Source organism: Egretta garzetta, unplaced genomic scaffold (genome assembly GCF_000687185.1).
Source record: "Egretta garzetta isolate BGI_Z169 unplaced genomic scaffold, ASM68718v1 scaffold25, whole genome shotgun sequence".
Lineage (NCBI taxonomy): Eukaryota > Metazoa > Chordata > Aves > Pelecaniformes > Ardeidae > Egretta > Egretta garzetta.
This window is the reverse complement of record NW_009259800.1, coordinates 959953-976025: the sequence shown is the minus strand read 5'-3', so window position 1 is coordinate 976025 and position 16073 is coordinate 959953. Positions and strand designations below refer to the sequence as shown.

The window sequence follows — 16073 nt, the reverse complement described above, 5'->3', positions numbered from 1 at the left end:
GAAAGAGCTCTGTATCAGGAAGAATTTATAGCTATATGAAAACAGAAATGAGCACTTCAGTTCATTACAAGACATTTGCATATTTGCAGTATTCATAAGACCAGAACACATCAGTTATTCTGGGGTTACACTAATTAATCAATACAGAAAGCCAACATTAGTAGTTAACCAAAAGGTGCTTACTGCAACAGAACAAAATACTAGCATTGTTCCTCGTACAAACAAAATCAACTGGTAAAGAACATTATCATGAATGTTACTAACACTTTTACAGTTGACTAATATTTCTTCTGTTCTGAACAGCTGCATTTTGCAGTAATTTGAATCCCATGTTAGATCAAAATTGGAAAGATTTTTTTTAGAATGTCAGAAGTGTGAAGCATTAATCAACCATCCTTTTACTTCATTAAAATCAGAAAATACTCCAGATTCTTTTCTACCGCTGTACCTTTTTTACCACAGGTTTCCCAAAGGTTATGGTGAACTGAGAATTAATAAGTAACTGTCTATCAGCAATGGAAGTGCATGATCGCTCTGTACATCAAAAGCAAGCAGTTAACTGCTTTTGGAAGAGTTTGTCAGTCCTAGCCTCAATAAATTGGGCCCAAATGATTAAATAAAGTGATAAAAACATTTCCTATGGAACAAATTAAAACTCAAAAGACTCAACAGTTTCATCAGGGTTTAGCTGCTGCACTGAAATGTAGCTATTAACAGTACACTGACCATGATAAGGTCTTCAAAACCAGACAGAATTTCACATTCTCAGTTTTGAAGGGCAACCATTAAGAAATTAGCAGCTGTGAATGTTTGCTGTATGGATCAATATGCCTTTGTATCCTGAGTACTTTGAAGACTAAAAATCAAGGCATAGAACATTCTTAGCTCCCTCACCTATCTTAGTGAAGATGGCAGTTCCTGATATTTACCTTTTTCCTCCTATTAAATATTAATTACAGTATTTACAGTCTGAGGAATTACAACTCTCATGTGGTTTTTGGTAGTTGGGTTCTTGCAATAAAAAAAGTTTCAAATGCCAGCAAGCTATCCACCCCCCAAATGCCACATCAGTATGCGACATTTTGTTTTATGTTTTTATCTTGCTTTCTCAAAAGGACAGGTAAGGGAAATTTACAAACAAACACCCCCTCCTCCTTCCATGCTAAACAGAAGATACAGACACTTAAATTCTGAAAAAAAAAGTAAAGTAAGAAATGAATGGCCCTGAAATATTCTAAAGCATTTTTTCTTTAAATACTTGTTGGAAGCTTTTCATTAGACAATTAGATTTTGCTCACAAATTAACATTAAGAAAATATGCAAGCATAAAACTATGGTATACATTATTATTCCAGAGGCACGCAGTAATATCTACAGTCCATTGCTAAAAAAAGTAAGATCAACGACAGCAGCAAGTGTGAAAGACATACACTACCTACCGTTGTTAAGCTTGTTATGCTTAGCAAAACTTGAGTAGCATCTTATTTTTAAATGTGGCACAGTTCTATTTCACTTGTTTTCCAGAGGAAAAAAAAAAATTGTTACATAGAGGACAAAAGTAAGGACAAGCCATCTAAAGAAACAAATGATAAAACAGGCCTTCAAAACAGGGAAGATGAAAGAGCCAGAAGTTTTGCTTTGTGCTATAGAATCTTTATATTCAGAAGCACAATGGCAGATGACATTTGGGACAAGCCATTAAAACACAGTTACTTTCAAATATGTGCTTGTCTGGTTTTGCAGCATTATGATTGTGGATTTCTCTAGCTGTTTAACTTGGACGCTAAGGTTTATACAGGTAACAGGGTATAACCAAGTGTCTTTTACATGCATATCAAAGTACTATCGGCCCTAAAACATTTCTGACATAGGATAAAATATGAGACACTAGCAGAATAATCCTTATTAGAAACCCATCAGACATGCCATCAGTTAAATCATGCCCTGTAGACAAAATTAAAAAAAAAAAAAAAAAAAAAAAAAAAAAAAAATCGGACTGTACTACACTTGCAGAGCCCCTGTCACTACATCAAGTAACTGCTTTGAGGAAGTTAAATACACTGTGCCTCGTCTAGCCAGCCACGAGTGCTGGCCCCTTCTCCTGTTTTTGTCAGGTATTACCAGCACAGGTAGATTCTGGAAGATACTTTACCAATTAAATTACTGTTAATGGTCACTTACAACCAATTTCTTTGACAAAGAATGCAGGTCTGCAGGCCTTCCTTCGACAGGCACAGCAGGAAAGGGGCTTCACCTATGCAAATTATGTTTACCAAAACTTTTTGCTGGTAGCAATGATTTGGCAGCTTAGATTTTCCCTCTGCAAGATTCCTACAACCTGCTACCATTATCAACCACTGTTAACAAAAAACATTAAACAAGTGTTCAGCAGCAGGAAACTGAACCATGCCGATTTCTTCTTTGAGGCTTGGCTGCACACAGGTGGAGAACCATAGTTCCATAACAGATTCTTTTCCTTTCTCTTTTTTAACCTTTTGGTCTCAGATGCACCTAAGAACAACAGTGCTCAGATGGACAGGGTTAGGGATAACCGAAGGTTTTGAATTGGCACATTTGCAGACAAACAACATTTTAACCCCTGAAAAAGGTGCCAAAACTGTTACAGCCCTATTATACCAAGGCCTAGGCATAAGGCCTACCATAAGCAAGGCCTACTACCAAGGGTGACACTTGGATAGACAGCATCTTTGCTTTATTAAGCTAGAGAGGAAAAAAAAAAAAAAAGAAAACCAAACCAAACCAAACATACCACCTTAACATGAGCTCTCCCAGTGTCTAATCTACTTCATTCAGGTTTTAGTAAATATACATAGGAACGTGCACAACTAGCCTCTATTATACTTATATATAAATATAGATAAATATAAATGTCACCTTGATTTTTAACATTTAAAATAATTTCAGTAATTGGAACAAGGTTTGCATTTCAGGTTATTAAACACCTTACTTCTTTTGTTAAGAAATAAAAAAGCACTTCAATGCAGCACTCCAGATAACCTGGAGTACTCCAGCTCTACGTATCGCGAAGAACTGCAGTTGTTAGAACTACAGGCTGTTTGCTGTTGTAGGACAAAGCACCTACGTTCACTGCAGAATGATCACAACTTCTCTTTACTGACACTACCTGATAGCTGTGCCAGTTGGTGTGATTTTGTTGTTACAAAAGCGTCTATGTGAATTATATATGTAAACACAAGAAGTGAGGTGCCATCCAGTTATTTTTCCTGTGTCCTGAAAAAGGGCAAAGACTTTGCTGGCTACAGCATTACTGGAAGCTGATCAGTTTTGGAATCTGAGCTAAGCTACATGTTCCAAGTAGTGGTTCGAGAAAATACTACGCATAACTGTACTGTTTGTAATGCATGCAAGAATGGTGAGGAGCCACTTGTGCAAATCTGTGCTGCTTCACTGCTCAAGCTCATTTCTCAGTCTTTTGTTCCTCTTGCTTGATTTCACTTTAAGGAACAGGAAACCATATAAAAGAAAGAATTCAGCTATGGAAAAAGTAGATCTGACTCTTTTAAAGATTCAGCTGAAACCAGAAAGCATTATGTTCTCTAGTATCAACTATTCTTTACATGGAGTTAGTGGAATAAATTTTGTTCAAAGGTATAACGTATACTCAGTACCAGCATTTCTTTCAAGAAATAGAAGGTATCAGGAAAATCTGACAGAGGTCAAAAAGGCTTCGCCCATTTAATGCATTTCTACACAGTGTGAAAAGCAGGTTTTCAGCACAAATGTACACTGTGTATACACGTAAACAGCATTACTAGTTTTATACAGTTATTAGGCAGGAGCAATATCATGAGAATTATGCATCTCCCATGGACATTCTCAACTCCTCTTCATGCTTTGTGATACATCTCAGTCATTACTCCATTTTCTGAGACACATTTTAAGCTACAAAAATCATTCCACCACATTAACTCTTGTGACCACTGCATATCAATCTTTGTTTCCTGGACTCCTCATTGGATGCTCCTTCCCCCCAAATGGGAGACGAAATACGTTAAATGACATTTTTTGTGGGCTTTAATATTAAAATGAGTATTTAATATTTTCTTCATTTTCCAAAATTTTCCCAATTAGTTCAATTGAAAAAACTACTAATTTTTCTCTTGAATTTTTAAATATACCTTTCTTTTTTTTTTATTACAGCCACTGTAGCTACTTCTTGTTACTTTTACAATCACTGTTTTGAAATGCATCTTTTTGTTTCTGAAACATGACTGAAAAAGCTTAAAAACCTCTCTGTGCTACGTATTTATTTATAAACTGATTTTGACATTGTGATGCAGCTTACTGGATTCTCAGCGTATATACAACAGAGGTCAACAAATCCACAATATGATTTCACTTATCTTTCTTCAATAAAATTTCTTGAATCAAATGGGCTGTTACGAATAGGCAAACCAGACAAGTAGAGCTAAAAGCAGATTACATGTTGGAACGAATGTGGATGAAAGCTTTTTCAAATACGGCAAATGGAAAGACAACAGCTTGAAAAACATTCATGTTTCAAAATAAACTCTTATATGCAAAAATCTATATGCATATATAAACATATATAAGCGTGTAAATAAGCAAACTACACTTAGGAATGTTACTTCTAAAGGCATTACGGCATTTTAGACTGTTCATTAACACAGTACTAGCATTTCCAATTTTATTTCAAAAAGCAGGGTCACTTCAGTAACATTTATATACATACTTGAAATTCTAAATAACCCCTTTTATAAAGAAAGCATCTCCAAATCATTTCTATCGGTAAGAAGCAGTGAAGCTGGTTACTTCAAAATTCTTAAATATACTGGATTTTTTTGCGTGAGAGAAAGAGATGCTTTCTCTGAAACCGCACACGTACGGGAGAAGGAAAAAAGTTTTTACCAAGTCAATTTACTCAGAAGTGGGATTAGGGTGTGTTTTTTGTTGAAAAGTTCACTTGCTTTTTACTAAGTTCAACTTAGAACTTCAGTAAGTTCAGATGTGAGTGAGGACACTCATCTGCTGTTTTTCAAAGAGTCAGCTGTTACTGAAGAGTTTCTGGTTATTTCAGGCATTCTCTTAAAGAAAAGTATCAAAAGAACCTTAGCTTAGAAATATCTATGTCCTTGACAGATCTCCCTGAGAAGGAGAGCAGAACTGCAAGTCTGGGGAGTTTTGCATTGCCATTGTCTCTTTGCATTCACTCTTCAGAGTATGCAACTGGAAAAAAGTACTGAACACTTGTGACAATCAGGGAAAACATGTTAGCGGTAGCACGAGAATCCCAAACAGGATCTCTTTTGGGATGTGACCATGCTCAATTCATGTATCTGCTACTCTATGCTGACACGCATCACCTAAACTGAAGGTATGCCTCTTTCAGTTGCTTGTTCTCTTGAAAGCATTTTGAGGTGTAATCCATGATTTATTTGGAAAAAATCAGGAGCTGGGCAGTGAATTACTTGTTAGGTACTGGAATTCTTTCTGTGGGAAAGGGAATGACGGAAAGCCATGCCATTCATTCTTGTAACCAGTCTGTTACAATCTGAAATTTTCTATCAGTATCCAGAGATGATGTTTTGCTTGGTTACTGCAACCAAGAGAGATCTACTGGCTTTTCTGGAAGCAATATAATTCCAAACCCAAGAAACTAAGGTTCTACTTCCCAACAGTATTTGTATTTGCAATGTGCATGGAAGGTCTGACTGCAGCACATGCAGACTAACACAGGAATTTCAATCTGGCTCATGAAGGATGCTGCAACAATACCACAAGCTGCATAAATTTCTGGCCCTATTTAAGTTAAGTTTCAGGAAACTACATAGTCTACACCAAATTCCATGCCTACTTGTTGCCCACAGCTGTTTACAGCTATGGCAGTGAGGATGTAAGTCTGAGGTGACTTTGTTGAAAATGGATTTTGACAGTTTTTCTTCTGTTAACAAAAGAGATTGTCTGGACTTGTTGGAGGTGTCCATACAGGCGCTGGAAACAGACTCCCCTATCTTGTAGGAAGCATGCATCAGATCATGCTGGATTGGGATGTGCTTATGATAAAATGGTGCTTAGGCTGAATAAAAATAAGTGACGTTCCTAGAAGTAAAATTATCACTTCTTAAGCTAGAACAAGCACTACACTGGCTTGAAAGAGAGAGTGGCTCAGTGAAAAAGCTGGAACAAGAGGACAAGAGAAAAGAAGGAAGATTAGGCTATTCTCCTCTGTGGACGAATTTAAGCAATTAGGAACTTAAATGGAAAACACACAATGTTAATGGGAAAGTGACTCTTTGACAGAGAACATAGCTCTGCTGCCAAAACCTGCAGATAGAGAGAAAAGCTTCAGGACAGTGCTACGATGCGTGAACAAATCAATTCTTGAAGGATTTTCCTATATAATAAATTCAAATCCCTTATTTAGGCTTTTAAAATTGTAGTTACTTCACTGAAATCAGAAAGTGTTTACATGAAACACGTTATTTCTTAGCTATTTTAAACAGCATTTTCTGTTTATTAGTAGGGAAAAAAGCAAATGTGTGGTTTTGATCAATACATGTTTTTAGAGTTTGGTTTTATATTTCATTACTGAAGTTTCATTACTAAAGTCTTTTGGCCCAAGATTCTTCTTTAACCTTGCCTACTCAAAACAGAGCTTCTGAATGCCCTCAAACTGACATTACCCTAGTATTATCTATTGTGGTTAACTACCCAAACAATGAAAATGGGTGCAAATGGGTAAGAGAATTCTAAGGCCTCTGCCACATGACTACGTCCTAGTAGTTTTCTAGAAAGAAGCAGAGGGTTTGAATTACTAATGCAACTATCAAAAATTGTTCTTTGAAAGAAGTGCAGGAATACTAACACTCCAAGTTGATTTGCTACAGAAAGATACTTGCTTCTACTCTCCAAAATAAGAGATTCTGCTGAACAAACCCAATAGATTAGGTCATTTCATGACCAAGTAGGCACAGGCAGTGCCAGTTCTCTGGAAGACAGCTAGTAGAATAATTAGTCCCCGCAATTATTTCACTGTGAGTTTTTTTTTTGCTTTGACTCTTCATTGACCATGCCCAGTGAGTAACATGCATACATAAATTTGTTTGAATTTTGTGCCACTATCTGTAAATTTAGCTTTATTTTTAAAATCATATCTTTACAATAAAAAAAAAAAAATCTTTTACAACTCCCATACAAAACTTAGGCCTGAAAGAGAGAAAAACATCCTAGCATTCTAAACTTCTAGGGAGTTTACATGAAATGCTCAACTTATACAAAGGTGATTAACAGCAAGCATTATACAGTCTAGTTTTCTCCCACCTATGTATTTTCTTGATTAAAGATGTCCCAGCTAGAAATCTTAAATCACATAATCAGTTAATTAACTATTCATCTCAGTTTCATGCCAGTTAAATTAATAAAAATCAAACAACAAAACTCAGTAGAACAGGTACAAAATAAGTCTTAAAGTAAGCAACTCAGTTGCTCATGAATCGATTCTGAACTTGAAGATGGAAGCTGTCTACTCGCATCAAAATACACATTAAATAAGTGAATATCACAACAGATATCCAAATACTCTTGGAAAGGTACGCATTCTAATTCACGGACCACTAGTACAGTGTTAAACTTGCAAGCTCATTCTCCTTTCTGTAACTGGCTAACTGACCTCCGAATTATGCATCACATTTCTCTACCAGTTCTTTAATGACAGATGAGAGACATGTAAGATAACTGAAAAAGATTTAACTGCTTAGAATTCAATTTTCTCCCCATTTAGAAAAGCTTCTCTCTCTTCAGTCAACTTCATAACATACTGTCAGATTCATACTCTGGAAGTAAGTTTTCTGCTAGCTTTATGGTAAAGAGAAATTAATTTCTTGCTTACTTCGTTATTGAAGGAATTCTCTTCAATTTTCTCAGTTTCTGCCTCTGCCAGAGGGTTTTTCAGGGTCTGCAAGAACAGTGCAGCTTTCCTTTTACGCTCTGCTTGTAGCTGCTTTTCTTTTGATTCTTTGGAGGCCTGTGCAAGCTTCTCTCTTGCTGCAGCTGCTAATCTATCCTCTAGTTTCTGCTTTGCTAAGAAAGACAATTAAGCATAAAGTTTTGAGTGAGTCACACTTGGGGAACTTAGGTTTCCTTTAAACAAACACACACATACCCTGCCACACAACCAACCAAACAGCCCCTCCAACCATTCTCAAACCTTTCTAATACATCTAAAGACATAATAAGGACATATTTGCTTGAAATTATGAAATTCCAAGCATCTTAATTCATAGATGTATCATTTGCTTGGTGAAAAGCAGTACAGGTGAAGTAAAAATTTTTAAGTTTAAAGAAAATGATGTGAAAATCCAATCCTGAAAATTCAGGATACTTGTCCTTTTCTATTTACAAAAGCTATCTAAAAAAGTAGCACTTGTAAATTCAGAAGCTTTTTCTTATATTTTTTAAAGCAATGCAAACTTTCCATTTTGCTCTTTCCACAGTTCTGATCTTTATGTTTTCCAGCCCCATTTACATACATATTTAAATGTTTACACAAAGAGCTGCTCCAGAAAATTTCAGAAACTGTTTCACCATTGTTACAAACAATTGTTATGTGATTACAGAGTGAGAATAAGCTAATTTATTTAATGATGCACCTAACATTTTTTTGAACCTTTTTCATCTTCCACTTTTGTCTTCTGTGCATGTACAAGATGACTGAGATTTTTGGTCAATTGCTCAGTTTTTCAACACACAACTTCTTCCAAATGTGTTGAACACTTAATTTTTATTATCATACAAAATATTTCATATTTGCTTTAGGTATGTATCCCCATAGCATACTCTGTGCTACTATAGTTTAGAAAAGAACTGCTTCTTAGGAGCAAAAAAAAAAAAAATTGGAAATGAAAAATTCAATTCCTGTGACATGCTCACAGTTGTAGAGAAATATTAAGTTTTTAAGCCGGTAAACACTGACAGCACCTCCACTTTAATAAACTATCTCTGCTGTGAAACAGCCTTGGAGAGGAATGGGGGAAATTTGATCCCTTTAAAAGATCATTTCATTCAAATTTACACAGCATACCCTTTTGCCCTTACATACATAAACACAGTAACAGGAAAAACCCATACAAAGACTTAATGGCACTGCATTATAAGAGTAACAAAACATCAACAATGTGATATTAGTCTATATGGGAGTGCTATAGAACTGAAAATTAGCTTGAAGCATTTCATTGTTCTCTGAAAGAAAATAAGAAATAGACATGCCTTTTTCTGTGCTCTGTTAATGCAATCTGGAAACTAAAAGTTTAGTGTTTTACTCTGAGGTTGTAATGGAACAACAAAATAAAATTCAGAAAGATGACAGATTAGGGCAAAGTACTCTATTCCAGCGTGTTACAAGTTTGATTTTAGCTGAGCAACCAATTCTTAACAGCAACCAGGAAACTGTGGGAAAAGAAAATAATTCTGATTCTTGTTAACATAGTGAAGATTCAAAGTACCTAACATGCCATACTTATTCACATGACAGCTTTGTAGTTTGCCAGAAGGACTCAATCCTTCATTTTGTTTTCAGTGTAACATGGGATACCTTGTTTAGCTTCCAATTCCTCCTGTGTAAGCTGAGGCTTTTTCTCTTCAGCAGCAGTACAAGGAGTGGTAACAGCTGGAGTATGGTTTGAAGCACTATTAGTATTCTCTTGGCCTTCCTTGCCTTCTTCTTCCTCCTCATCACTGTCATCATCTAATTTAACACGGTTTTTCTCCAAAGGAAGAAGGTCATTTTCTTTGGCCTTGATTGCAAAGCTTATTGGAGCAAATGATGCTGTGAATGAATGGGTAAGATTTTACACATCATTAGACTGCAGTAGAAAGCTGGTTTAATTTCTTTACTTTATCCGTTACTCGTGCGGACTGCACCACCCAAAAAAAAAAAAAAAAAAAAAAAAAAAAAGAAACTTGTATCATCCTTATGTTATGCTAGTTATTTTGGGGAAAAGGACAACACAATCTTTTTTTTTTTTTTAAACAAATGTTGGAAACATCGTTTGCCCTGTAAAGATCTCTCTCTTTTTTCTAATACTTCGCTAGCAGCAGGGAGAAAGAAAGGTACAAAGGTACTCCAAACCATCTCAGAAATCACGTTTCCTTAGATGAGATAAATAACTTCACATTCTGTCCCAAATAAATTTTAGTTTTAGTACTTCAGTACTTCTTTTCCCAAATGAACAATCCACTCTTCCAGGCTTAAGATGAAAATGGTCTGTGCTCAGGCTCCTATCTGACACACTACAGCACAATATAGTCCCTTATGTTTCCTTCACACTAAATCAATGGTTTGCACAACAATAGCATTTGGCAGGCTCACAGAACAGCATTTAAAGACTTATTTCCATATATATGAAAATTAATTACTATGGGGAGTTAACAACATTTCATTACAGGAGATATAAATGTGAAAGCTAAGTACTTTCCCCCAAATGTCTTAGCTAGTCTTGCTGTGGCAAGATTGGTGGTCAACTATTCCTTCAAACAGCCCCTACTACTCCAACACAAAAGGACAGCACAACGCACTCATGCCAGCACACTCAAAGGAAAAAGAATGCCTGTAAAAAACATGGGATACCACAATAAAAAGGAAATTGTGGATCATTTACAGCTAGGTTGTATTAACAGATCTTCAAAAAATGGTAAGCATAGCTAATATATAACTATACTCAAGTCTGAACTAATCCTTTTGGCCTCATGGAATTTTCTTTGGAACTTTTTTTTTTTTTTTTGAAACATTTTCTAAAAAAAAAAATACAGAATTAATCTCTAAACCACTTATCCAAAATGCAACTTCTAAGAATAAAGAATGGAATTTCTCACACATCTCAAGCACAACAACCTAGTACCATATGACCTGCTGCAATATTTACCTTTCTCAGTATGCCTTTTGCGCATATATCCTATAAGATTTTAATTAGGGAAATTGAAATACAGTAATTAAATTACATACCAAGGTTTATAAAACACAAGCTTTGCATCTTGTAATTCTGGGCTAAGGAAATAGGCTCAGAAATAAAGAACTCAAGAATTCCAAGAGAAGAGATATTACGATAGCCATTTTCCAACTTTTTCATATAACAAAACAAATCCTAAAATGGGATTTTACTCCCTCAGAGGCAGAAGAAAAATCTAGTGTGGATGTTATGTCTGTCTTGCAGCCAAGTACTGTGTTTAGGTTACAAGAAAGTGGGATTTGTACCATATTAGAGGAAATGAAAATAAGTTTATAGGAATAGGGTTGTTATGAAATGACTCACTGGTTACGTTCCATCATCTAAATTTGAGCACATTATTATTATTAAAACATGGGCTCCAGTTTGCCATTTATTAACAACCCAAAATCAAGAAATGATATCATGTTCTGTTGTGTATTACATTCTCTTAATAGGGCATCTTTGAAGACAGGGAAGATTGCTACTTCCCTGGGGAAGCTACTCAACCTGCCCAGAGAAGAAACTACAGAGTACGGACAGCCAGACAACCATGGCAAAAAGCTTGGAGCTTGTGGCCCGCAGAAGGAAAGAAATTGCAATGAGGAGGAGGAAGAGAGAAGAATTCCAAAGGACCACAGGGAGTAGATAAACTTGTCGGCAATTAAGAAAGCCACTGAAGTAGCAGGAAGGCAGTACCCATCCATGGGAACACAGGTCAAGAACGTTTTTCCTTTTTAATTTTTTTTTTTTATAGTGGCTTTCAGTTCTAGTTTAAAGATGTAAGTTTCTAGTTTTTACTGAAAAGAAGAAATTTTACGTTATCTTTTTCTGATAGGCCAAGAAATCAGTTCCCAGGTATAAATAATTGTTTCTCCAACTCAGGACACTAATAATTTGTTTGACTGGTTTCCAAAAGATCCTCCCATTTTGTCCTTCTGCTGCTATGACTGCAAGAGGAAAAACATTCCACTTCAACATGAAAAGGGGCTTTTTTTCCAGCATGACTAGCATCCAGCACAGGAAGACTGAGCAACTGAGTAATAAGCCCAGCATACTTCCTCCATATGTATGGTTCCAAATAAGACCTCCTGCTTTTATTCAGAAGGAATAACTTCTTTCTTGCACGGAGCTTGTAACTGTCAAGTTTCAAATGACAAAAATAAGATTCTACTGGGGTCACTGATGAAAGCCTTCAACTTTGCACAAAACTGAAATAAAACCATTTATTCTGTCAGACCATAAATACATGATATTCTGATAAGAAATAAATACGAAAGCAATCAAATTACTTATTTCAGTCCTTTTTTTGATACTTCCAGCAAAAATATTCTCTGCATGATAAAATTATTTTCCCTACTTTCCCCTTGCCTCTCCACCTGCCTTTTTTTTCTCTTAAGTATATGCTAACAAATACTTTCACACCCAACAAATCATGTGAACATACCTTTCACCAATTTACCATCACTGACAGTTTTAGGAGGAACATCCTTTTTTGCTCCTGGAACTCCCTTAGCACTTGGCTCAGATGCATCTTCAGGAGCATGTTCATCTGCAAATTGAGTCTCACTTGGTGTATCACCGGCAGTATCTGCTGGAACATCTTCAGATGAAGATACTCCCTTTTCAAAAGAAACGTGCAAGGTTACTAACTGGGTAGTTCATGAAAGAATTAATGCAGTGTCTGTGGAGCTGCAACTTTGCCAGCCATTTAAAAAAAAAAATCACATTATCAGCTAATCACATAACAGCTAATTTTACATCAATAAGCACTCATGACCAAAAGTCTGCTTCTTACAAATAATGCACTGCTTCATGTAAACCCACAGGCTGCAAAAACTACAGACCTACAGTAAGAATGTGTTGTTATTTTACAGTGAAGAAAATGTTCTTCAGCTGGTACACTTTTTCCAACAACTATTTTAAAAATTATGTTTTTAAAATTAGACCCTAAAAGCGTATACTGTTTTTCCAAAGTATATTCTTTTAGGTCTTGATCTTCAGAGTCCAGGACAAAATCCATTCAAATTAATTCACAGTGATAGAATGAAAGATGAGGACATTTTCTCCTAATGTACACTTGCATGATACCTTCTCTACAAAATCAAGTTTTACAGGGATCAACACAGGTTAACGCGTTTGATTCGTTCCAACATTTTGCTGAAGAACACTGGGCCTATCAATGTTTTTTGTGGCATTAAATTGATACAGTACAGATGTGCTGAGATTTTCAAAAGAGTAAAGAATTACTCGTTCTACTATTGCCCGACTGAATCATTCAAGACGACCTCTAAACTCACAGCATAAAAATTTTAAGATGGATATTGCAGAACATTAAAAATATTTACATGGTGAGTCAGGTGATGACATCAAGTAATTTAACATTTAAATGAGCCTCTCAATCAATAGTTTGGTTGCTTTTTACTGGCTGCTGTTAAATATACTTAATGCTGAAATACCATGCATCGAAGAGATCCTTTCATGGCTCCCTGCAGCCATTCCCTGACCAACAGAACTAATTTCTGAAAATCCTTGGAGGGGAAAAACACAAGGAAATCAAGGACTTCATCCTATATTTACTGAAGCCAGTAGTACAATTTCTTATTAACTTTAATGGCCAAAAGGAGAACAATCAATTGCATTAGTTGCCTATACATACATTACTAAAGCATAAAGATAATATTGAAATCATTATTCTAAAAAAAATTAAAGAGAATGGCATTATCTACAAAACCATGCAGTAGGAAAATATGCATTGCTACACATGACCTCAAGGGACTTAAACCAGTTTCAGCTTGCTTCTTAGCTGTACTCATCTGAACACTTAAAATGAACCCATTATTATTACACTTTGACTAGTGTACAATTTCCCCCCCAAATAAATGTTAAAAAGTCCTTATTAATTACGTAAGTATTATGAATTCAACCCACTGGTTTGCACATAAGAAATTCTAGAACACCAGCATTATGGTACAGGACAATTTTGCATGTAAATTATCAACTGAGTAAGATCATATTTGCCACATCTTACCTTTAAAAACAGTGTTTTCAAAATATATTTCACTATTAAAACAAAATTTTAGACACAAACGTTTCAAACAGAAGCTAGTATTGAATTTCTTCATTTTCCGCAAAGCGATTTGAGGAGTTTACCCACAGGCCTACCTTCTTCAGTTTAAGGCTCCCCAATCTAAGCCTTGAGATGACAAATGACATAGGGCCTAAAAAAAAAATAGCTCTTTCCCATGAAAAGTTAACATCAGATAAGGTATTTCTGATACTATTTGCAATTTTCTTTTCAGTAAAAGAACAATCTAATGAGATTAGCTAACATGAGAATAGTTAAAAACAAGGATTCCAAGTCTGGGTATCATCTTCTAATAACAATGACTAGAAGAAGCAAAGCAAGTAGGAAGCTGATGTGAGATTTTGAAGCTCCAATAATGTTTCAGTCAATCATGATAGGACGACTCTTTAACAAAACCTCCCTCAGAAAAAAGCATGTCAGAAAAGTAGGATAGCTACTGTGCTACTATTCTACAAAGAACCATGAGGCATACAAGAAGGTATGGTTGTTAAAAAGCTATACCTAACCTTTCTGACAACAGAAACTAATCCCAATCCTACAAAGCTTTAAACCTCCAGAAAGCATATATTCTCTTGTATAGAAATCTGAAAGATTTTCAGCTTGCCATTTTATATTACAATCACACTGAGTAGCTGCTCATACTAAAAAGCAAGAACCTCACATATCCTTATTTAAATGCTATACAAAACCAAAAAGCAACAACAACAAAAAAGCATTCACATCCCTTGCTGAACAATTTCTCCACAATTGTGTTCCATTTTTAAAATGTCTTATGGTAACACAATAGATAAGCAAGTCCTTTTCTCATTTACATTACACTTCTAATATATATAGATACAAACACACATGTACCTGACAGTTGTCACTGCTCTCTTTTTGAAGGAAGAACTGTTTTTTAAATTCATAATAAGCATTATACTGGTGCCAAGGTTGCAGGAACTCAAATCTGTTAAAAGAAAACAGAGTATGTGAAAATGCATGTGAACATTGTAACTACCAACAATCCTTTGCCACCTAATTTTCTCTAGCAAATGGAAGGCTATTTGATGCTTGGAAGCATTGTAACTCATGCCTAAACTTCCAGAGGATACACATGCAGAGCATGTTTTCTAGAGACGTTTTTATTAGGTTGGCTGTTTTGAGGATGTGGGCAATAATGTTTTGGCATTACCTTGAAGTAGGTCCCTGAATGTCAATTAAAAAAAAGTGATATTACTTCTCTTCTTGAGACCTGCATATCCTGGTAATATATTTAAAAATGAAAAGCTCAACTTCTATTTTGAAAGTTAAAATAATGTTTTCTCTTACCTGAGATCATTCTTGGCACGAACACTGGTTTCAAATTTTATCCCATTCCTAGCAACATATTCAGCCAGCTTATCAATAACAGGTTGAATATCTGGGGGTGGAGGTATAATGGCAACCACTGGAGCAATTGTGCTGAAAACACCAAAAGTACATCGCTTTTGTAAAGAGAACATAAATATCTTTCAGACTCTTTAACACAAAAAACATTACATAGAGATTTGCTCTCTGGGTTCGTTATGCAGTTAAAATAGCTTGATTTTCCATCATGTGAAAAATTCATAGTAGCTGAGTAACAATAACCATGTAAAATATCAAAGACCAAAGTGGACATAATCAAACCCGTATAAACACCGTCAAATGTTCCTGAGGAATCACCAATAAAACCTTTTCTAAATACTTCACACTGAAGTGCAGGGAAGAGACCCCTCCAACCAACATGCAATTCTATGTGTGGTACCTTGTAGATGTTGTGGTAGAAGTCAACGCACTGCTGCTATCAGTTGTGTCTGGGGGAGGTGGAGGTGTAGTACCAGGGGGTGGAGGTACTGTAGCTACCCCTGTAGTGCTTGATACAGTCACTCCTGCAGGCAATGCATTGTAGTAGGTGGCAACATCTATCCCTGGAGGTGGAGGTGCGAGGCAATAGGTTCCATCAGGTAGCATATAGTAACTATAATACATGGCTGCGACAGTTG

The 16073-nt window shown here is 35.8% G+C and overlaps 1 protein-coding gene across 6 annotated transcripts in view; it reads right to left on the bottom strand.

Moving 5' to 3' along the window:
• LOC104127188 (splicing factor SWAP) overlaps positions 1–16073 on the bottom strand; it is a 50384-nt gene that overhangs the window by 18794 nt on the left and 15517 nt on the right. For all 6 annotated transcript variants that reach the window (XM_009639839.2, XM_035895378.1, XM_009639840.2 and 3 more), the window contains exons 8-13: positions 15836–16073; positions 15379–15510; positions 14923–15016; positions 12430–12604; positions 9593–9826; positions 7892–8082 (exon numbers count right to left, since the gene is read on the bottom strand). In XM_009639839.2, the coding sequence (XP_009638134.1) occupies positions 7892–8082; positions 9593–9826; positions 12430–12604; positions 14923–15016; positions 15379–15510; positions 15836–16073 (1064 nt within the window). The remainder of the gene's footprint in view (positions 1–7891; positions 8083–9592; positions 9827–12429; positions 12605–14922; positions 15017–15378; positions 15511–15835) is intronic.